The sequence below is a fragment of the Ochotona curzoniae genome, unplaced genomic scaffold, assembly GCF_017591425.1.
Source record: "Ochotona curzoniae isolate NIBS_2020 unplaced genomic scaffold, NIBS_Ocur_1.0 contig_883, whole genome shotgun sequence".
Taxonomy (NCBI): Eukaryota; Metazoa; Chordata; class Mammalia; order Lagomorpha; family Ochotonidae; genus Ochotona; species Ochotona curzoniae.
In genome coordinates this window covers 54,238,254-54,260,755 of record NW_024466599.1, presented here as the reverse complement: position 1 = coordinate 54,260,755, position 22,502 = coordinate 54,238,254, and the positions used below count along the sequence as shown (strand labels likewise).

Genomic DNA, 22,502 nt, shown 5'->3' with positions numbered 1-22,502 from the left:
GTCCCTGGATCCCGGTTTTGGCATGGCTCAGACTCAGTCAGCCACTGTGGCCATTTAGGGAGTGTACCAGCAGAGAGAAGATATCTCTCCTCTTCTTCATCACTCTGTACTTAAAGCAAAATGAAATAAATCCTTTTTTTTTGTGAGACAATCTAAATATCTAGTGTTATAGCTAAGTTTTTTTTTTTTTAAAAGATGTATGTATGTATTTATCTGGAAGGCAAGGTGAGAGAGAAACAAAGTCAGAAAAAGATCTTCAATCTATTGATTAATTTCTTAAATGGCCACAATGGTTGGGGTTGGATTAAATTAAAACTAGGAGCCTGGAACTCCATCTGGGTCTCCCATGTGGGTGCCATCAGCTGTTGCTTTCCTAGGTCCTTAGCAGGGAGCTGGATCGGAGGCAGAGCAGCACAGACTTGAACCATCATAACTATCCTGGTGCAACCCAGCACTATATCCTAACACTGGCCTTGAACAGGTTCATCATTGTGGGTCCTTACAAACACAGAATAGAAATGTCTATTAGGGGTGCAGCCAGGGGCTAACCCTCCTGCCATTCCCATGCCTACACAGCTGGGAGGCTGACAGCTTGTGGAGGCCTGGGGATGCAGGCTTGCATCCCCAGGGGGATAGTGCCAGTCAGGGCATGTGGAGATCTGGGGGCTCATATCCAGGCAGGCAGAGTGAGCCTGGGGCTTTCCCAACATGCTTGGTCTTGGGTGTGGTGAGCGCAGGGGAGGGGAGAGCCCTAGGTTAGCAGGCTGGCCTGGTGTGCTGGTGCACTGGGCTTAGGGGACTATGAATGGGTCTGGATCTTGTGTGTGTAAAGAAGTAAGGTCCTAGACCATCACATGTGCCAGGAGTTTGGGACCCCAGTGAGTGGGAAGAGCTACAGACTAGCACACCACCCCACCAGAAGACTGAGCTTAGAGAGGCTAGGATGGGGAACCCATGTGTTCCCAGGTACAGGGTCTATGGATTGCTCAGCAAAGTGGGCAAGGGGATGTATGGGAGGAAGGACTGTTGAGGGAGCATGTTGCAGGTGAGGAATGACTTCTGTGGGACTCCCCAAAACAAGACCACTGTGCCTGCAGGTAAGCAAGGGGGCAGAGACCAGGGGATTTGGAGGAGGCAAGCTGGAGGATCTTTATGGGAGAGAGTGATGCATGAGCCCACGTGGGAGACTTCAGCTGGGCAAGTTAGCATGAATCACAGCCAACTACAATCACTGGTGCACACTAAAGCTAGGGCTGGAGTCTGCCTGACAGGGCTAAATCACAGTATCTTCCAGTGAGAGTCAGAATAAGGAGTGGATAATGTTAAGCTGGGCCACGACACTAACCAGCACATGGGAGAACCTGGCCTGGGAGCAAAATCTGTGGAGGATATGTGGGCTCACCCTTGTGGAAATGCAATTTCCACTGGTTAGCTTAACAGCTGGGGTCAGTGATGTGCTCAGCTAGGCATAACCATGGAACCCTCTGACACTCATAGGTGCTGAGGTTGGGAACAGGTTGGACAGGTTCAGGCTGCAGCACCTGCAAGTGCACCCAAGCATAGGTTGTGGTGTGGGGTGGGCTGGGCTACAACATCTGCTAGCTCACACAAAGGTGGGATGGAGGGGGCAGACTATACTTGGTAAGGGTCTAGCACCTGCTAGCACATGTGAGATCTGAGTCTGGGTGTGGGCCTGGTAGGGGAACATGGAAAACACTACTGATAGGAGGTAGCTCCCACTGGTGAGTATGTGGTTCAGGCCTGGGTGTTGGTCAGGCCAGGCAAGGTAGCTCTACCTGTCAGCAAGTGTGTGGACTGGTTTTGGAGCGGCAGTGGGGGGGAGGGAAGGAGGTGGGCCAGGAAGAACAGGACCAATCTTGGCCCACTGGCATGTTTAGGAGCCAGGCTTGAGTGCGGGTCATGCCAGTGATATGGCAGTCCATGGAACTTTCAGAGAACATATGGTACCATAACAGAGAAAAGAGGGCAGAACAAATTGGTCAACTATCCCATCCAAGCATTGGCAGCAAATATTTGGGTGAATGGAGACTCTAAGGTGGACTATGTCAGCCAATGGACCTTGGAAGGATTTCCTCATCCTTGGAGTGATGAAACCAACAGCATTTCAGAACTATCAAAACCACCTGAGCAGAACCTTCAGTGCATGGTCCACACTGGGGGTCCTGCAATGACATCAGGTGGCCATTCCCCATCCCTGGATACTGAGGTGGTTCGGAGGCTAGGTGCAGCTTCTCCCCTTTTCTCCCTCCTTCTCCAGATACAGGAAGAAGAAAAAAGATTTGAAAATCATGGTCTCACACATTTTCCTTCTCACCCTAATCAACTATGTAAACATCATCAAAAACAAAACAAAACAAATGTCTTCTAGGCAAACACATTTAAGATCTAGGAATGTATAAACCTTTTTTATGATAAGTTTCCAAAGTATATTAAAAAGGCTATTTTCTGCAATACTTTTAAATAGTCGATGGGAAATCCTCGCTGACTAAACAAGACTAAAGCCTGATGAAATGAACGCAATTCAGATTAGGAGATTAGATTATGACTGAAGTTTTTTCCCCTTCTTCCTTTTGTTTTAATTTATGAAATGTCTTACAATAAATCATGATAACATCTTTTAGGAAGTGTTACCACTATTTTCAAGCATGTTCAAAAACACTTAGAAGGCATCAGGAGAAACAACTCATGGGGTCCTCCTGCATTGGAGCCCTCCTGCATTGTGACCCACCTGCATTGGGACCCTCCTGCATTGGGACCCTCCTGCATTGGGACCCTCCTGCATTGGAGCCCTCCTGCATTGGGACCCTCCTGCATTGGAGCCCTTCTGCATTGGGACCCTCCTGCATCAGCTCTTTGATTTTCACTTGCCAGAAGATGTGAAAGGCAAACTGCAGACAGGGATTACCTTTTCTTTGGAAGACAGTGTGGGATGCACAAACTTCCTGTAGAGGAGGCTGGAGCCCTTTGTGTAGGGAGACAGCAGCCAGGCTACAAATGCTATTTTTAGTTCATAATAGAATGGAAACCTGCAGAGACAACAACAATAAATAGTCTGTTAGGCTGTGAGCAACTCTGCCCTGGGCTGATGAATGAGGTGCCTTGGTGGTGTGGTGGTGGGGGGGTGACCTGGAACCTTGGACCCAAACAGAAAACAGATGTGAAGTCCCCAGACTCTTCCAGTGATCAAGGTACACACACACAACACACACATACACCATACACACACACACACACACACACACCACACCACACATGCCTGGCCCTTTGGGGAGTGAACCAGTAGATAGAAGACCTCTCTCTCTCTCTGTCTCTCCTGCTCTAATTGCCTTTCAAGTGAACAAAACAATCTAACAACAACAATAAACAAAAAAAGACATATTCTTGCCCATATATCCAATGAATCATTCTCTCTGTCTTCAGTCATGGTCAAGAAGGTACAGACACCAGGAAGAACTGCAGTATAGGGTCAACTGACAACCCCCAGACTGTGTATAAAAGGCATCCATTTCTTAGTTCACTTTTTGGCCCAGAGAGGCACTGATAGGAGCTCAACACTTGCCAGGAAGGACAATGTATTCCACCTACTCGAGTTGGTGGCAGATCATCAAGTTTTTTTTTTTTTTTTTAAAGATTTATTTTTATTATTTTTTCATTGGAAAGGCGGATATACAGAGAGGAGAGACAGAGAGGAAGATCTTCCGTCCGATGATTCACTCCCCAAGTGAGCGCAACGGGCCGATACTATGCCGATCCGAAGCCAGGAGCCTCTTCCGGGTCTCCCACGCGGGTGCAGGTTCCCAAAGCTTTGGGCCGTCCTCGACTGCTTTCCCAGGCCACAGGCAGGGAGCTGGAAGGGAAGCGGGGCTGCCGGGATTAGAACCGGCACCCATATGGGATCCAGGGCGTGCAAGGCGAGGACCTTTAACCACTTGCGCCACCGCGCCGGGCCCCAGATCATCAAGTTTTGATCCTCTCCATGCCAAAAAGCCTGGGGTTGGGGACAGGGGTATAGGCAGGTGACAGATAATTATGAAGTCTGTAGTCCTTCATATCTGAGCCTATTCATTTATCTATCTCACCAACATACACCCAACATCTGTATATCCCAGCTGGTGCTGGATTCTGAGAAAACAATGATTAGCAAAGAAGATTTTGTCCCTGCCCCTTGGAGCATCATGAAATGCAAACAAGAGACTGATATAAGAATTATAAATAATATAGAACTGCAACCTAAGACAGGTGCCCCCATGGGCCTCTGCTAGCTCATTAGAAAAAAAGTCAGCCAGCCCTTTGATCTGATGCAGTTCTGTGGGCAGGAGACTTGGCCAATACAGCTTGGTCTAGATCTCAGCCCTACTTACCCTCTTGTGCTGTGAACAACCTACACCACCATATCTGGCGTTCCTGAAGTATGTGAACCATAGCTGTGCTTTTTCACTGTCTGTATTCTGATGCTTGACATCTTGGGCCCCTGCTGACCCTTGCTCCTTCCCAGTGATAGCAAAGAGCTCACTCCCAAGCACGCCTTCCACATGCTTTAAGTTAACCACTCCAAGGCCGCACTCCAGTCTCATTCTCCCTGCTGGGACCTACTGTTCCTGGCCACTAGCCACTACTAGCACAGGCACAGATACCCAGAGGGAGCCCACAGGCATCATTCCAGCTAGCCCACATCAAGCCAGCTTACCTGCCTTGCCTCCTTCCTTCTTCCTTCCTAGGCCTCCTAAGCAGCCCTGAGTTTCCCTGGGTGGGTCCCACCGTGGCTCACGAAAACAAAACCTGAGGCATCTGTACAACTTGCTGCCACACAGCAGATGCCACCTGCATTGGCCTGAGAGATCAGCAGAATCTGTCCTTCCCCAGACTCCTGCCCGGATAATGATTTCCAGTCTGTCATCTCGAGGGCCTTGGCCTCCCATGCTCTATCTCCTCCTCCTGTCTTCAGCTTCCAAGCCTGGTTGCCCTCCACCCTGGCAGGCTATTTCCAACAATAAGCTAGGCAACAAGGAGGCACTTTCATATTTCACAGCCACAGAAGATGGGGGCTGAAGGAACGAAGGCATGATTCACTCTGGGGGATTAATAATGGAGGCATCTTTGTTTGGAAAACAAGCCTTTTGCCAGCCCCAGGAGGAAAGCAAATGAGGCTGGGAAGCCTAGGCACTGACACAAAACTCACAGAGAATCCCAAGGGCATCTGCCACACTGCCACTCTTTCATTTATTATGTAGAAGACGGAGGCTTTAAAAAATAGGTCATGTATGCACCACGAGAGACACTAAAAGGCCAAAAGAGCCCACAGTAGAGTCTCCATCCTGCTCCCGACTGCTGGTCCCTTTCTTTAAAAGCAAAAGCAAAAACAAAGGCATCATCAGCTTGCAAGGGTAGAGGTAGGCTGGGCACAGGCAATCATACAGGTCCAGTCATGCATCACTCAGACAGGGACACACTCTGAGAAAGGCATCATCGGGTGACTTCACTGCTGTATAAACATCACAGAATCTGCATGCTCAAATGAAGATGCCTGTGACGTCAAAATTTCATGGGACTACCGTCATATAGTTTGTTACAGAACAAAACATTGTCAAGGGTTCCCCAACTGCATGTATATGACTTCCTTACTGTCCCTGGCACACAAGGAATACCCTGTGGACTCCTGCCATACCTTGCTTCTCTTTCTCCCTCTCCTTCTCTCTCTTTTACACACACACACACACACAAACTTAGCAGTGGGGATTAACTCATACCAGGTCACTAGAGAGCTGCCTCAACTTCCACGTCCAAGTGTGGGGGTCCGAGCACCACCCCCAGACCCTCAGAATAGGTATTCGCCATGGTTACAGCAGAGCAGAGCTGCAAGACAGTCTCCTGCTACACCTCTTTATGTATGCATACAAATGTATCTTTAGCATAAATCCCCAGAAGCAAAATCCCTATTTTTAAAATTTATTTGCCTTTTATTTGAAAAGCAGAGAGAGAGAGAGAGATCAAGAGACACAGAGCTTCCCATCCACGGGTCCAGGCCCCAAAAGTCTGCAATAGTGAGGGCTGCCTCAGGCTGAAGCCAGGAGCTGGGAACTCGTGACCCAGAGTCTCCCACAAAGGAAACCTCCCATTAGCAGGGAGCCTAACCTTGATCCCAGACAATCTAAGACAGGATGCCACACAGCCAAACAGCTGTCCCTGGAAGCAGATGGTTAAACCCCATCTTCTTTCCATTTCTTTCCTTAAGATTTTTGCTTGTCCCACAAATCCACTCACAGCTACACTACTGGCTTACCGACGGATTTGTCTTTTGAATGATTGCTTGCTTCACTCACTCATTCTGGAAAATCTATTGAACTATAAAGGGAAAGAAAGGTCTGTGCATACCCCACGTTGACCTTCTTTCCAGCAGAGAAGGGCTGGCTGTGCCTACGCCACCCAGTGCCAGAATAGAACCAGCAAACAGTGGGCTCTACAAGTATCTGTACTAGAACAACCCTTAGACCACCTTTCCAGAACCTTCTCCCTTTCCCCTTCCTTCATTCTAGATACATAAGGGAAGACTCCTGGGGGCCTTATTTATCTCAAGTGATCCCCAGATAATAGTTAAGTACTAAGTGCTTACCACCAGTAGCACTTACTAGTACTTACTACTGAGCATCAAAGTGATCACTAGAGCACAAGAGAGTGAAATTTGGAATGGGGAGGCCCATAGCATAGGCACAAATGCAGCTTAGGAGTGTAACTGGCCAGGGCTGAAAACACAGTCCTTAAGCTTCAGGGCTATGGTCCCTGGGGTACCCTGGCTTCTCCTCATGAGACCACACCCAGCCATTTATGTATTGTCTGTGGTTGCCTTCATGTGTCAATGGCAAAGCAGAATAGTTGTAGTAAAGATGATTTGGCACACCCTTGGGCACTCAAACACCACTTGTCCTTCACACCAGAAATATCCCGGCCTCCGGGTTAAAGTCAGGGCCTCACCTCTGCGAGTCCCAAAATCTCAAACACTGAAATGTGTTATGAGTGGGTAGGCCGGTGTATCAAAGCTGGACTGAAGGGGAAGAGTGGACCCACGCTGAGAAAATTCTGGGCCCACAGCTATCAGCAACTGCATTCTGTCAATGATCCGAATGAATCTGCAAGGACAGTTTTCACACAGAGCCCCCAGATCTAGGCCCAGGCTGGCTAAACCTTGATTTTGACCCTGTGAGATTTGGAGCAAAGAACCCAGTTGATCCCACCCAGTCCCATGATTGGAGGAATTGTGGAAATGAACCTGTGTTGCTTTGAGCTGCTGCATTTGCGCTCGTTTGTTATGGCAGCAACAGAAAACCAGCATGCTTCCCCAGATGAAAAGTAAATCAACTCCCAAAGCAGCTGTTGTGTATGCACTAAGCTTGAAACTAACACTCCAGTGCGCATCCCAGGGAGGAATCTGGCATCCCTGCACAGGATTTCCACCTCACCAAAAAACGACCAGGCTGAAATGCTGCTGATGCTGGGAGGAGCAGGTGAAAACAGAAACATCCCCCAGGAGTTCATGAGACGGTCAGGAGCACGGGCTGGGTGTGCTCTCATCATGCTACTTAACTGACTCTGCGGGGACAACTGGGCCAGGTCCATGGCCATCCTCGTGACTCACACAGGAACCTGCCCAAGGCTGCTCTGCCCAAGAGGGCCGGATGCTTGGTGCCTGCCTCTCATGCTTGAGGAACATAAGGGTTGGCTCGGCAGAGCTCTCTGCTGCCTTTCAACGCCACTGAACCCCATCTGGAGTCTGCTACATGGCCTGGGTACAATGCAGGGCAGATGGGCTTATGGAATTAGGAAATTCAGATTCTGTCCCCACAGCTTGAGGCCACGATGGCAGAGACAAATCACCTCCCTGGATGGAGGTGAATGCCAGCCTGCTGCTGGAGGAAAACTACACAGCCAGATAATTCAAAAGTTGACCCTACCAGGACTTCTAGGAACAGTATTTAGGTCTGTTCCTTTACTTAGGGCATTCCAAGTGCAAGTTCATATCAGTGCTTTTAGGACAAGAACTTCTTTTCCCCTCTGATAAGAAAATATTTTATTTTCTCTGAAGGCAAAACATTCACACAACAGAGCAAATGCAAAACTAACCCCATGAGCCCATGTTGTGGAAATAACTTTGGCTAACTAGTATCTAACACACATTCACGAGTGTACAGATTCACACCCTTTAAAGTTCTCTTTTATTAAGAGAGAGACACAGTCTACTGGGTCACTCTCAAATGCACACAACGGCTTAGCGGGTTGAAGCTGGGAGCCTGAACTCAGCACAGATCTCCCATGCGGGAGCCTGAACTCAGCACAGATCTCCCATGCAGGGAGCATCCTGAGCCATCAGCATTGCTCTTAACGTCTGCTTCAGCAGGAAGCTGGAGGCAGAAGTTGCAGCTGGGAGCTGAGGTCAGGCACTGACATGTGGGACAGGAATGGCCTAATCACTGTGTGAGCTGTTAGGTCAAACACCTGCCTCCTTGCATCCTTCAAGCATAAATAACTTTTAAAACAATAACTGTTCAATAAGGACACACAGCTGTCATTGTTAGTGAAATGGATGGATAGGAATTTTATCACACACTTCTGCAAATTGTTTCTTCAGTTTCTTTTTGACACATGAATGCCTCTTTACCAACTCCATTAATTGAGGAACTGTGTCTGACTCATGACTACATGCCCAGGGCCTAGAACAACACCTGCTCTTATAAGGTCATTCAATAAATATTAACAGAAAGAACAACTTTTATGGACTAATTTACTAAAAACGATCTGAGTAGGGGTTAGCATGGTGGTACAGCAAATTAAGCTGCCATGTGTAATGCCAGCATTCTGTATGAGTGCCTCTGTCAGTCTCAGCTTCTCTATGTCCAATCCAATTCCCTGCTAATGCACCTGGAAAAGCAGGAGAATGTGATCCAAGTGCTTGGGCCCCCACACCCACATGGGAGATTTGGATGAAGCTCCCGGCCCCAGCCTGGCCCAGCTCTGGTGGTTGAGGCCTTCTGGAGAATGAATCAGCAGACGGAAGACTCTCCTTCCTTCCTCTCTCTCTTGATATCACTTTGCCTTTTGAATAAGCAAATATTTATAAAATGGCTCCAATTAACATTCCTGTGCTTGCATCTGTGGCTTGGGGTACTATTTGAGGCTTCAGCCCTTTGCCAGCTCTCCCCTAACAAGGGCAAAGTTATCTCTTGAAACCTCCCACATCCTTGAGTACTTACCAACAAAGGAAGATGTCTGTGAACGTTTCTGCTGTGGTGAAAAGAGCAAATATAATCCAGTACATCATCCACTTGACCTGTTGAGAAACAAAGGTCAAGCAAAGGTCAAGGAAAAGGGGTACCCAATGTGAAGAACAGGTCCAGACAGTTCAGCCTACATATGGAACAAGGACCCTGCACTGCCCCAACTCAAGTCCAGCTCCACTCCCCAATGTTCCATCACTGACTCAGGAGCAAAGCCCAGCTGAGCCCTTGGTAGCCTTCAAGAGCAGACAGGTGAGCCCAGAAATGTCTCAGGCTATTTTTGCAGGACCAATATCAGGTGAGCCATGCTGTAAGCCTCCACGCTGACTGTGAACCTGAACGGGGCTGGCCTCCCTGGGATGGAACAGCAGTCACCTTCACTGATTACTGAAGAAGTATGTCTCATGGGAAGGTCATGGGGCCCCTTGCAGAAGCCGGGTCTTTCCTTAAGTATCTTCCATGGGACTCTCCTTTGCCATTTCCATTGCTTGTCTCCCCTAACACTTTGGTCCTCTTTTTAAAACCACTGCAAGGTTTTCTTAACAGCTTTCCTTGTCTTCTGACTTTCCCTCCCTCTCCCATCCTACAAGCCACCCCCAAGGACAGATCAGAATTAAAAGCTTCTGGGGCTGGTATTGTGGTGTAGCAGTTAAGCTGCTGCCTGCGGTGCTAGAATCCCATTTGGGCCCTGATTTCTGTTACAGTTGCTCCATTTCTGACCCAGCTTCCTGCTAATGCCCTACGAGACAATAACGGATGGCCCAGGTGGTTGGGCTTGTGCCACCCACGTCAGGAGACCAGGAAGAGCTCCTGGTTCTTGGCTTTGGCATTTGTAGCATTTGGAGAATGAACCAGCAGAAGAAAAGAGATACTGGTTTCTCTGGTTCTGGCTCTCTGTGTATAATTCTCCCTCTAGAATAAATTTCATAAAAAATAGAGGTAAGTATTGTGGCATAGCAAATACAGCGGTTGCTTGCAATGCCAGCATCCCATATGGGTTCATGTCCTGGCTGCTGTATTTCAGATTCAATTCCCACTTATTCATCTGGAAAGGCAGTCATGAATGGCCCAGGTACTTGGGACTCTGTCACCCACAGGGGAGACCTGGAAGAAACACCTGGCTCTTGGTCTCAGCCTGGTTCAGCTCTGGTTATTGCAACCATCTTGGAAATGAATCAGAAAAACAAAGATGTTTGATTTTCTCTCTGTCTCCCTTTCTCTTTTTGTAACTGTGACCTTTAAACAGATACAGTTTTAAAAAGAAGAAGCTTCTATGCTCCAAAAACTGCAATCATGTACCTGATAAGGTACTTAAATCCAAATACAAAGGACTCCTTACAACCCCATAATAAAAAGTGGAATAACTCAATTTAAAATACGAAAAATTTAACTTAAAATTTACATTTTACTTAATGTAAAAACTATTGAAGAAACTGAATCAGTCATAAATAAACTCAATATCCATTTGTGATTAAAAAAAAAAATAAAACACTTGGCAAAGCAGGAGCACCCATGGAGAGGAAACTAATCCACTTGAAAAAGCCCACCTACCAAGAAACCATTGAACTAGCATCACACCTAACGGGGAAATCAGGAAATGAGTGGCTGATAAATGCAGGGTCACCGCACTGGTAGGCAGGAAGCTGGATATTGGCCTGTGTGTGAGAGGGGGCTGGCATTGTGATGCCGACACTCCTTATGGGTGCCAGCCTGCCCTACTTCTGATCTGGCTCCCTGCTAATGCACCTGGGACGGCAGCAGATGGCCCAGGTGCTTAGGCCTCTGCACCCATTAAGGAGACCTAAAAGAAGCTCCTGGATCCTGGACTTGGCCTGGCCATGTGGGGAGTAAAACAGTGGATGAAAGGTGTGTGTGTTGGGGTGTATGTGTGTCTAACTCTGCCTTTCAAATAAATATGGCACTGTGCTGATTGAAGTCATGCCCAGCAATATGCCAGAAACAGAAGGGAGCATGGAGAAAAAACTGTGACTCCACATCTTTAAAAACTTCAGTATGGGCTGTCTCCATGGCATAGTAAGTTAAGCCTCTACCTGAGGAGCTGGCATCATGTATGGGTACTGGTTCAAATCCTGGCTGCTCTATTTCCACTCCAGCTCCCTATTTGTGGCCTTGGAAAGCAGCAGAAGATGGCTTAAGTGCTTGGGCCCCTGCACCCATGTGGCAGATCAGAATAAGCTCCTGACTCCTGGCTTCAGATCGGCCCAGCTCTGGCCATTGCAGCCATTTGGGGAGTGAACCAGTACATGAAGAATCTCTCTCCTTTCTCTCTAACTGTGCCCATTACAATAAAGATAAATCTTTTTAAAATGAAAACTACAGCATGATGCAGACCGGGTTCTCAGTGCTTTGTTGAGAGGCCCATCTGGCCTGTCAGGTGTGTTCTTACTGCTTGATACTGTTTGTCTCACATCTGAAATGTGTTTTTTTTTTTTTTTTAAATGTAGAGAAGGCTCTCTGATTCAGTAATGACACCAACAAGCAAATAAAGAAGGAGCCAATTTAGGGAGAGGGGAAGGGCTCAGTGCAGTTGAGGGCAGACTGAGAGCTCAGGAGACCATCTCAGCAAGACGCCTGGAAAAGCAACATGGACACACTGGCCAGAGGCTGGGCCATAGCCTGAGAGCCACGGAAAAGAAGTTTGAAGAAGATCCCATCACATGCCCTTGCACCTTAAAACCCTCTGTTGCAGAAAGCAAGAGATGGGAATGACTCACTGAACCTGACAAAGAATGCTGGTGACTCAGAGCTGGAAATCATATTCATCTAAAATCGCCAGGAAATGATTTTCCCCTTTGTGCCTCCCAGAAGTCTAAGGATAATGACTTTCTCCCTGCTGCAAGGAAATCAATCCAAACCTTCCTCCAAAACAGGGCACAGAGTTGACTGGCTTGACCTTCATTCAAGTAGATGGGGAGAGTGAGCAAGCGAGCGAGTGAGTGAGCTACAGTCGCTGTCAGGGGTCATGCCCAGGAGCAGGATCCAGGAGAGAAGCTGTGACCCTCAGCCACAGCCAGAGGCTTCTGAGTTGGCAGGGGGCAGGCCCGGGGACCTTCTGTGAACCTGAGAGGCCAGTGGGAAAGCGTGCAATCCATCAGCTCCTGTTCCCAGAGTCCCATGAAGCCTGTGAAAGGCCTCTCCTGGGGGCTGTGCAGGCAGCTGGTTTGTCACTGCTATGGCCTCTGCTTCCCTACAGATCCTCCTCTAACACAAACATTTCCTTAAAAAAAAAAACAAACACACATTATTTTTATTTATGTTTATTGGAAAGGTAGTATTTTTGTTTGTTTGTTTGAAAGGCAGGTTCACAGAGAGAAGGAGAAAAAGATGCTCCATTGACTGGCTCATTCCCCAAAGTGTGATCGGAACTAAGCTCATCCAAAGCCAGAAGCCAGGAGCCTCCTCTGGGTTTCCCACAAGGGTGTAGGGTCCTCAGGCTTTACGCCATCCTCTACTGCTTTCCCAGGCCATAAGCAAGGAGTCAAATAGAAAGTAGAGCAGTTGGGAAATGAACCAGCACCCATATGGAATCCTAGTGTGCTCAAGGTGAGAATCATTTTTTTTTAAAGATTTATTTTTTATTATTTTTTTTTATTGGAAAGGCGGATATACAGAGAGGAGAGACAGAGAGGAAGATCTTCCATCCGATGATTCACTCCCCAAGTGAACGCAACGGCCGATGCTATGCCGATCCGAAGCCAGGAGCCTCTTCCGGGTCTCCCACGCGGGTGCAGGGTCCCAAAGCTTTGGGCCATCCTCGACTGCTTTCCTGGGCCACAGGCAGGGAGCTGGAAGGGAAGCGGGCTGCCGGGATAGAACCGGCGCCCATATGGGATCCCGGGGTGTGCAAGGCGAGGACCTTAACCACTTGCGCCACTGCGCCGGGCCCTCAAGGTGAGAATTTAGCTACTAAGCCATCATGCTGGGTGGGTCCTCTAACATGAACATTTTCAAGCTTTCATAAAACTTGCATATGGGTCCCACCTTGGTCTCATTAGTAATCCCTTACACCAAAGGATGGAGAAAGAAACAGTCTGAGTCTGGTTCAAAGATGACTCCTCCACCTCCACTGCTGATACGAGCTCACAGTGGGCAGCCCTGTGCTCAGGGAGGCCCACAGAGAGTGGGTATGGGAAACTGCCACCTGGGCACTGAGCCTGGAAGGACAAGCACCTTCAAGCAACACGTGTGCACTAGCAGCAGATTGATTGCATTTGCTTGCTTTCTGACTTTTAAATGTTTATTTTTTTCTGCTTGAAAGGTAGAACAGAGAGATATAGACAAACAGACATACAGACACAGAGATTTTCCACCCATGGTTCATTGTCCACATGCCCACCATAGCCAGGTTGGAACAGGCCAAAGCCAGGATCCAGGAGCTCTGCCAAATCTCACACATGAGCGCAAAACATCCAAATACTTGGGCCACCACCTGCTGCCTCCTAGCAACCTCAGCAAGAAGCCAGACTGGAAGTTTAACTCACTGTGTGCCCTACTGTTCAGCCTATTTTTTTTCAAATCTTCCTGATGTGCTGGCATGTGGGGCTTCCCAAGGCTGGAGAGAGCGACTTCTTAAAAACAGCAACAGCCCATCTCACATAGGCAAACTCCATCCCTTTAAGGAGCTCCCAGCAGTCAAGCCAATAATCCCAGACTAAATCACCACGGGGCAAAGTCACAGACAAAAGCCTACTGGAAGCCATCAAACTTTGCAAACAGTTTTGTCTAAAGAGATGCAAATGTGTTTTGTCCAGTGGACAAATTATTTCTTCACCCTATCTCCAGGATAGCAGCTTAATTTATACTAACAATTCACTTCAATATTCCTAATTGCTTATATATCTATATCTGTGTATACACTCTTTGACTTTTTTATTTAGGTATAATTCACATCTTATATATATATATTTATTTAAAATTTTATTTATTTAGGGGCTTGTGAGGGAGGAGAGGGAGAACAGAGGATTTCATCAGCTGGCTCACTCCCCAAATGCCTGCACTAGTCCCTAACTAGAGCTGAAGCAGGAGGTTGGGGATCCAATCCAGGTCCTCCCCTCCATGAGTTCTATCACTGCTGCCTCCCTGGGTGAGCACTAGCAGCCAGCTGAAGTTAGGGGTGGAGACAGGCCATCAAACCTGGGGAGCACCCACATGGATATGAGCGTCTTAACCACTAGGCCGATGCCCACCCCCAACAAGCTACCTTGATATAGTATATTCTGAAATGATCAGAGCAAGCTAATAATATATTCATCACCTCTCACTTGCATGTCTCCTTTGAGCTGTTTAACACCTTACTAGTTTCCTCATTCATTAATGAATTAGCCCTCAACATGTGCTGATTTTATAATTGTGTGAATCATAATTTTGAAAATGAATTAGAGGAACAGTGATAGAGAGAGCTCCTGCTTACTGGCTTAGTTCCAAACACTGAGAACAGCTTGGGCAGGATCAGGTCACCACCAGCAGCTGAAGCTCACCCAGGTCTCCCACATGTGCAGCAGGAACCCAAGTACTTGAACCATCTATCACCTGTTGCAGGAAGTGAGAACCAGGAAGTGAGAACCAGGAGGGGAGCCAGGACTCAAATTCAGGCACTCCATTATGGGATATGGGCATCCTAACCAGTGTCTCAAACACCACACTGAACTCTCACATAAAAATTTCTGATGTTACCTTGAACAAAGGAATGCTAGCTATGGATGCATGAGTTGCTTACACATGAACTGAAGCTTCTCTCCAGATTTCATTCCTCTCTGTGTTAAGTATAACTATTTTGGCTAATTGTACTCTAAGGAGTCCTCTCTCCATGCTATTCGACGGCAGGACAGAGTGGCTGACGGCTCCTTGGACAATTCAGTCTCTGGAGCATTGAGCCTGGAATCTGTCATGGCTGGAGCAAGAGACGCCCTCACCCAGCACGCTGGTCCTCAGCTGGACTCAACAACTGTAGAAACTTGGACTAGAGAAGTGGATGTGTGCTACAGAACTCCTGTTGGGAGGCTGTTTGCAAGGCCAAAGGAATAGTGTGATGTAAGTGTTACACAGCCAAGAGGCAGCTGTCAAGGCTGTTTTTGTCTCCGGGCTACTCAGCAGCCAAGGTCCACAACGGTAATGTGGGCGAAGGTCTCCCAAGCAGACCCTCCCTGTGGTGCGAACTCAGCTCTTAGCACCACCACCTTCTTGGATCCTCACATTTCTGAGCATCTTCCTCCAGCATTCCAGTTATTCTACCATTTCCCTTCCATCCCTTTCTAAATTTTCATCCAAAAATCTCTGTGGACTCAAGCAGTAAATCTGGAAAGACATCAAGAAGCTCTGGCCATCACAAATCATGGTTCTTGTTAAACACACCAACTCTTATTTAGGAGGTGGGATAGGCCTGGGATTCCTCCCTTTCCAGCAAACTCTCAGGCCACACTGGTAGTCCTGGGCCCTAGGCCATGTCTTAGTGTTCTGAGCGTGACAGCACTGCAGACCTGAAGCGAGGTGGCTGCAAAGCAGAAAAGGGCACGATCAAGAGGGAGCGAAGCACTCACTGTGGGAGGCAGTGGTGAGCCAGGGGCAGTGAAAGCAGTGGGTCCCCTGGTCAGAGGCTTCTGGTGGTCAGGTGGAGCGCAGAGTGGGAAAGGAGGACTAGGAGGCATGGGAACCTGCTGGGAGGTGTGGCAGACAAGGTAAAGGCCCCTCAAGGGCACACACATCCTGATACCCTTGTGGCCAATTGGGCTTTACAGGGTCATGAGGTTAGGGACCATCAGATGGGGGCAGATTCACCTGGACTATCCCAGTGGCCCCTGTATAATCACAGGTATCCTTCAAAGTGGAGAACCTACCCCAGCTGTGACCAGGGAAGAATGGTGAGAGAGAGAGAGAGAGAGAGAGACAGAGAGAGAGAGTGAGAGAGAGAGATAGAGAAGGGGAGAAAGAAAGGGGAGGGGTGGGGGAGAGCACTGCAAGGTTGCTGGCTGAGAAGGCTAAAGGGATGTGCACCAGGGAATGCAGGTGGCCCCCACGACTCATGAGTAGGAAAAGCCGAGGACACAATGCTCCCCAATTTGTTACAACAATCAGAAAAAGAAAGCAAAGAATGCTGCAACTATGCCATTGCAACATTTTGAACCGAGTGGCAGTAGAAAAGGAAGGAACAGGGGCTGGTGATGACAGGCCAGTGGTCACTGATCTCTGTGTCTGGAGCTGCGCAGGGAGCAAGAGTTCAGCCTTCTCGTAGGTAAGTGAGTCTATTAGCCAAAAGACAGGAGTGTGTGCGTGCATGCATGCATGCTGGGTCTGTACAGACAAAGGCAGTAGCTCTCACTTGCTACTCAGCCCTTTTTTCCATTTGCTTTTTTTCTTTCTTTCTTTTTAGACCCAGCATCTCCTCATCTTAACTCCCAAGGAGTTTTTCCTATCAGGAAAAGCATATGCTCCCCAGCCAACACAAACAGCTGCTCTGTGGGCCCATGAGAAGTTTTCCTCACAAATTAATGAATTGCCGTTCTACTCAGAAACCAGGCTCCTGTGAGTTTCATCATAATAGGAAAAAAAAAATTAGCAAGGGTTTGATCTCTCCCGGATGAAGTGGTAGAATTGAATTTCTGCCTCCGCCTGTCAGAGGTTCAGATCTTGTACTGTGGTGACTGTCTTCCCCAGCACAGACTCTAGGACTGTGGGCAGCAAGAAGGGTTGGGAGCTGGAGGGCTGTTGGAGGTGGCCAACTACACTACCCTGTGACAGGGCAACTGAGAAGCAGGAGGTTCTGGATTTGTGATCGAACAGCTATGTACAGCACACAGTCTGAGACAGCTCCATCTATGCCAGCACCTGGTATCCATTAGGGGAACTGGCTCAGTCCCAGACTTGGAGCAGCAACACACAAGCCCAGCGCAGCTGGGATGGGGAAGCAGGCAGGCAGGCCTGGAGGCTGCTAGTCTCATCACCAACACCTCCTGGGGGGAGTCCAAGGGGAAAAAAAACGATGACTTTCTAAGCTTTCTCGGAATTATCCTTCACCATGGCAGACTGGCTCAGTGATGTGTGAGGAAGTAGAGGGACAGGTAGCAGAGTAGTGACTGCATCACCTGGGATGTCCTGTGCCATACTGGAGTGCCTGGGTTCAAGTCCCAGCTTTGCTTCCAATTGCAGGTTCCTGCTACCATACACCCTGGGAAGGGCGGCAGAATTTAGTTTCGAGAAGACTCAGGTCTTGCTTCTAGGTTCAGGGCTTCAGCCTGGACTATTCCTAACCAGTAGATGGGGGTGGTGTGTGTGTGTGTGTGTGTGTGTGTGTGTGTGTACATGTGTGTGTGCACATGTGTGTGTATCTCTGTCTCCTTGCCTTTCAAATGAACACAACTTTTCAGATGTTTCAAAAATTGTTTAAAAATCAATTTAAAAAATATGAGTCCCACATTAGAACACTTGGAGAACCAGGAGCCTGAAACCGGTCTGTTGGGTGTCCCCTCAGGATCCTTGAGGCCAGGGTGTCCCCCAGAAAAAGAAACCAAGACTGGTGGCATGCAACAGGGGCCAGGGGTCTGTGCTTCTGGGTGCTGTATCTTTTCCCTTTCCTCAGCTCATCACAGGAGGAGATGGGACCAGCCAGAGGGCACCAGAGAAGTCTCATGAGAAGGCTGACACAGGGACTCCACTGGATGCTCCTGACATCCACAGCAAGGAGGGCAGCCCCATCTCCCATCACCACATGCCCAGTCATCCCTCCTGTACCCTGTCACCACCCCCCTCCAAGGAGCTACTTACATATTCCTTAATGTCCTTTGATTTCACAGCCTTGTAGGAATAATATGCAGGGTAAAGGGTGCCAAATATAAGCCTGGAGGGGAGAGAGAGGAAAAGAGAACTGTGATTTGCATTCATCCCGTGAGAAACAAGATGTCTATCTTATATGCCAGGGGTACTTCTCCAGGCCAGAGGATATACTGCATCTGGAGAGACCTCACTCACTTTCACGACTGCCCTGAAGGTGCTCTGTTTACAGCAAGGGTGTCCTGGGGAACCTCCACATCCAATCACAGCCCACACCCACCTGCCTTCATGCCCTGCAGTATGGAATCATGGCTGCCAAAACGGGGAGGGGAACAATGAAGCGGAGCAGTCAAGACCACTGAAATTAAAAGCCAGCTTTCCTCTGTGGTTGCCAATCTTTAAGCATACCCTGTGTAACACCAAAAACCTTCCTCCATAAAGTTCACTCAGGTGTGGTGTCTGGCATAGCCCACATCCCATTGCAGCCAGAGTGCCTGGGCTCATCTTGGCCCACTTATGGTTCCAGCTGCTCGCTAACATGCACCCTAGGGGACAGTAGACCCCGGCACTTAACTTGGGCACTGGCCAGCCATGTGGGAGATCTGGATGGAGTTCCGGGCTCCTGGCTTTGGCCTGACCCAGCCCAGCTATCTTGGGCATTTGAGGAGTGAACCAGCACATAGAAGACACCTATTGGTGATTCTCTATGCTTTTGAAATAAATGGTTCTTTTTCCCCCTATAGTTTCCTCAAATGTCACCCCCTTCATGACTGCGTCCTGCAACCAACCCTCTTCCAATCAACATAGCCTGTGTGAACCTGCAGCTGGCTCTCTGATTTTGATAGAAGAACCACCCCATCCTCAGCTCTTACAGGTCTCTGCCCAGGGCTGCTTGGGATCATCAGATGCCATGATGACCTCACGCCTAAGGACCTGTGCAACATGGCTCTACCTGTCCCCACTCCCTCCATTTCACCCTTTTCTATGATTAATGCCTGCTCACTCATCAGAGCCAGCTCCCTGTAGGATTGTAAGTGCCCCTGATGGCAAAGGATAATTTTTTTTTGGGGGGGTGGGTTCAGTGTTACGTCTCTGGCACCTTCCTCATAGCAATTCATAAACACATAGTTTGAGATGACTGAATGGTCCAGATTCAGAGGTGGAGGGGTTTAGCAGACAAGGTAACCCTAGGTGTTGACTCGGGCACAAGCCACTGGGAGCAGCCTTGGTCTGAGTCCCACAGAATCCATGTTGTCTCAAGTGACAACCACACAGAGCCTCCAGGGTCCCTGCAGGGAGCCTGCCTGATTACAAAAGACACCACACTGAGGATGCCCAAGGCCACAGTTTTCTAGCATACAGAGGCGGCACCGGAAGCACCCAGTCCACATGTCATTTTACCAAAGCAGGGGTCAGTTCTGCCACAGGAACTGCAGCTGGGTAACACTGGTTTTCATGGAAAACCCAGAGACAACTCAGGTTCTGACACTGTAGGGGAAGGCAGAGTGCAACCCCCTGTCTCACAAAGGTCCTGACCTCAGCTTTTGCAGGCCTGGCCCCCTATGTCTTGGGAACCCTTTCACAGACAGGACCCCAATGCACCAGGCAATTAGTTACCTGCTTGTCTGAGGTCTCAAGACCTCCAAGGGTTTAAGTAAAGCAGGGTCTGGAGCCAGCTTGGCCACCTCTGGACATGGAAGGCCGAGCCAGCCTCTACAAAGGCATGCATGATGGTTTGTGTAGGAGCAAGATATGGCAGTAGAAGGGAAGAAAGAGCAATGTGGTCAAAGGGAACTAAAGAAGGTTGTGGGTAGGAGGGAGGATATCCATCCAGCGAAGGCAGGCAGTAGGGCCGCAGCCACCAGGCAAAGTTCCCTGGGTTTGGTCTCAGGCCACGTTGGTGAGGTAGGTCTTCCCAGTTACTCTGCCTCACTCCTAAGCATTTGCATACACCCAGGATGATGCACTTCCTCCTAGAAGCCTCTCCTGACCTCAGTGGCCGCTAACATAAAACTCCTCTCCTTCGTCTCCATGGTCAAACTCCATGCACTCGCTAGATTACCATCTATCACCCCTGGATGGGCTGTTTGGTATCCATTGCCCCTGCAGATCTTCTGCAGGTGCTGCAAAGCCAGGACTGGCATCTGCTTATTCATAACTGTACATGCTGTGCCTGGCACAGCAGGATATGATCAATAAGGATGCATTCACTACGTGATGATGTGTCAGAGTAGTGACGCCACAGTCCGTGCCATCAGAAGATGCTTTTGACCCGGGCCAGAGGTCTGGTTGGTGAGGGACACCAGCCAGCACGGGCTGATTTGGCTTTGTGCATGGTGTCAATTGTGCCACTGGCTACCAAACCCATCTGCCAGGAAGGTATAGCCCCTGAACAGTGAAGGGAAGGGGAGGTGACCAGCATAGGAGTGGCAGAAGACAAATCTCATAGCCAATTGGTTCTGCTGAGCTCCAATGAGCTGTGACTTTGAGTGGTGACAGAGCTGGCCTTGAGGGCCATCAAGAGTAGGAGCCTCTGCTCAGTCTCCTGGCTTCTCCTGACATGAGCTGGAGCCAGCATCCCCATGTCTGGCCCTCATTTAATCACAAAGGGATCCATGCTAGACAGGCTGGCTTTTTGCTCTCTGAAAGTTGCCTAATGGGAATACAGCAGCTGGTTCTTCTATCACAAGTGAAAACAGGCCCAAGCCAAAGTGGCTGGCAGGCTCTTCCACTCACACCTAGTGACCCTGGACTCTGAAGTCCCATGGCTCCTGCCAGGGTCTCTACCACTGCCTTACCTGCTTCCTTCCCCTTCTCAAGGTCCCTAATCTGACACCCCTGTGTCCAGCCTCAGGAGCAGAGCCAACAGGTAGCCCATCAGTCCCGCTCATTCCCAATCTGTGACTCCAGCTGCTCTTTCCTCTTCCTGACCCTCACTTGCTGCACCACCATCCCTCAGGCTCACAATGTCTTGTTATGTTCTGAGAAGGACCCTTTAGCCCTTGAAGACCCATCCCAAAACAGCCACTTGAGTGAAGTCACTAGCCACTCCCCCTTCAGGATCTTTTTATCCTCTCAAAGTCCAGGGAGCCCTCAGGCATGAGAATGAACATTTATAATAGTTCTCGGGGAGTGCTTGGGAGGCCAGTTCACACTCACAGAGCACGAGGATCCTCTCTAACCCACTTCACCGACAGAACCACCACAGCTGAGCCACTCTGCTCACTTGCCCAAGGGACAGAGCTGGGGGCAGACACAGGACGTTTGACAGCACAGCCTGCCTTTTTCACTGCCCCATGGCCGGCTGCACTGGTGGCCTCTGTCTCCCCATGCAGACCACTGTGTGGGTGATCAATGGAGTCCCTCCCTTGTGGCACAGCCACAGCCAACGCACATGCTTGCTGAATGTTTATTGACTGGGTAAATGATCAGCCAGTCTTTCTCCTAGGAACTCAACTGCCTGTCAGGCTCACCCTGCTCTCTCTACAAGGTCAGGACGAAAGCAGTCAAGTATCTGGAAGGATCTAGAGTGCTATCAGCACTCAAGGTTGACCTGGCAAATGGAAGGCAGAAGGCTGAGCGATTTCCCCAGGAGTCAGCCAGGCTCTCTACTACCGCACGCTTCCCAGCTACTTCCCAGCTGGCCATACCTCCCAGCCAGCACGCGGTCACATGTTGCACCTGTCCCCACTTCTCCCCACCATCATTATCTCCCATCCTGAAGCCCTCACCCCCGATGGCCTGGCTCCACACAGCTACCTGCCCCATTGCTTATCCTTGCCCATTCCTCCTTGAGTTCCCTGTTAGGGACTTTCATGCAAGTTGCCTTCTTGCCATGCCACAGCTGCCACAGCCAGCAGGGGTCATTGGTTCCACAGCAATACTATGCCTTCATGTGGCGATCCCTAAATGCAGATAATTTGGTTTCCCTAGGGACAACATCTGCAGACACTTCTTTTCCCACATGAGAGGCTGCTATGATATATGGTGGGAGGTGGGATGGGGGGGGGGACATGTGGCAGCCAGAAACGCTGCCCAGCACCCTCCCTCACACTGGACAGTCCACAGCCTCAAAAGTGAACAGGCCTACTGCTGAGAAGCTTTCATCTATAGCACTGCTTCCTGGTCCTCGGGCCATGGGCATGGCCTATGTCACCTTGCCATCAAGGGCACTCTGCCTGATGAGTTTGAAAAATGTCCAGTGAGGCCCAGCATGGTGGCCTAGTGACTAAATCCTCACCTTGCATACACCAGGATCCCACATGGGCCCTGGATTGTGTCCTGGCTGCTCCACTTCCCATCCAACTCTCTGCATATGGCCTAGGAAAACAGTAGAGGACAGCCTAAGGCCTTGGGACCCTGTACCTATGTGGGAGACCCAGAAGAAGCCCCTGGCTCCTGGATTCAGACCGGCTCAGTTCTGGCCATTGT

The 22,502-nt window shown here is 49.2% G+C and overlaps 1 protein-coding gene across 3 annotated transcripts in view; it reads right to left on the bottom strand.

Moving 5' to 3' along the window:
* Positions 1-22,502, bottom strand: part of REEP1 (receptor accessory protein 1) — a 105,567-nt gene that overhangs the window by 32,804 nt on the left and 50,261 nt on the right. For all 3 annotated transcript variants that reach the window (XR_005885199.1, XM_040993578.1, XM_040993579.1), the window contains exons 2-4: positions 18,066-18,138; positions 9,264-9,340; positions 2,927-3,047 (exon numbers count right to left, since the gene is read on the bottom strand). Coding sequence is in view for 2 of the 3 variants with exons in the window: in XM_040993578.1 (XP_040849512.1) it covers positions 2,927-3,047; positions 9,264-9,340; positions 18,066-18,138 (271 nt within the window). In the remaining variant the exon portion in view is untranslated. The remainder of the gene's footprint in view (positions 1-2,926; positions 3,048-9,263; positions 9,341-18,065; positions 18,139-22,502) is intronic.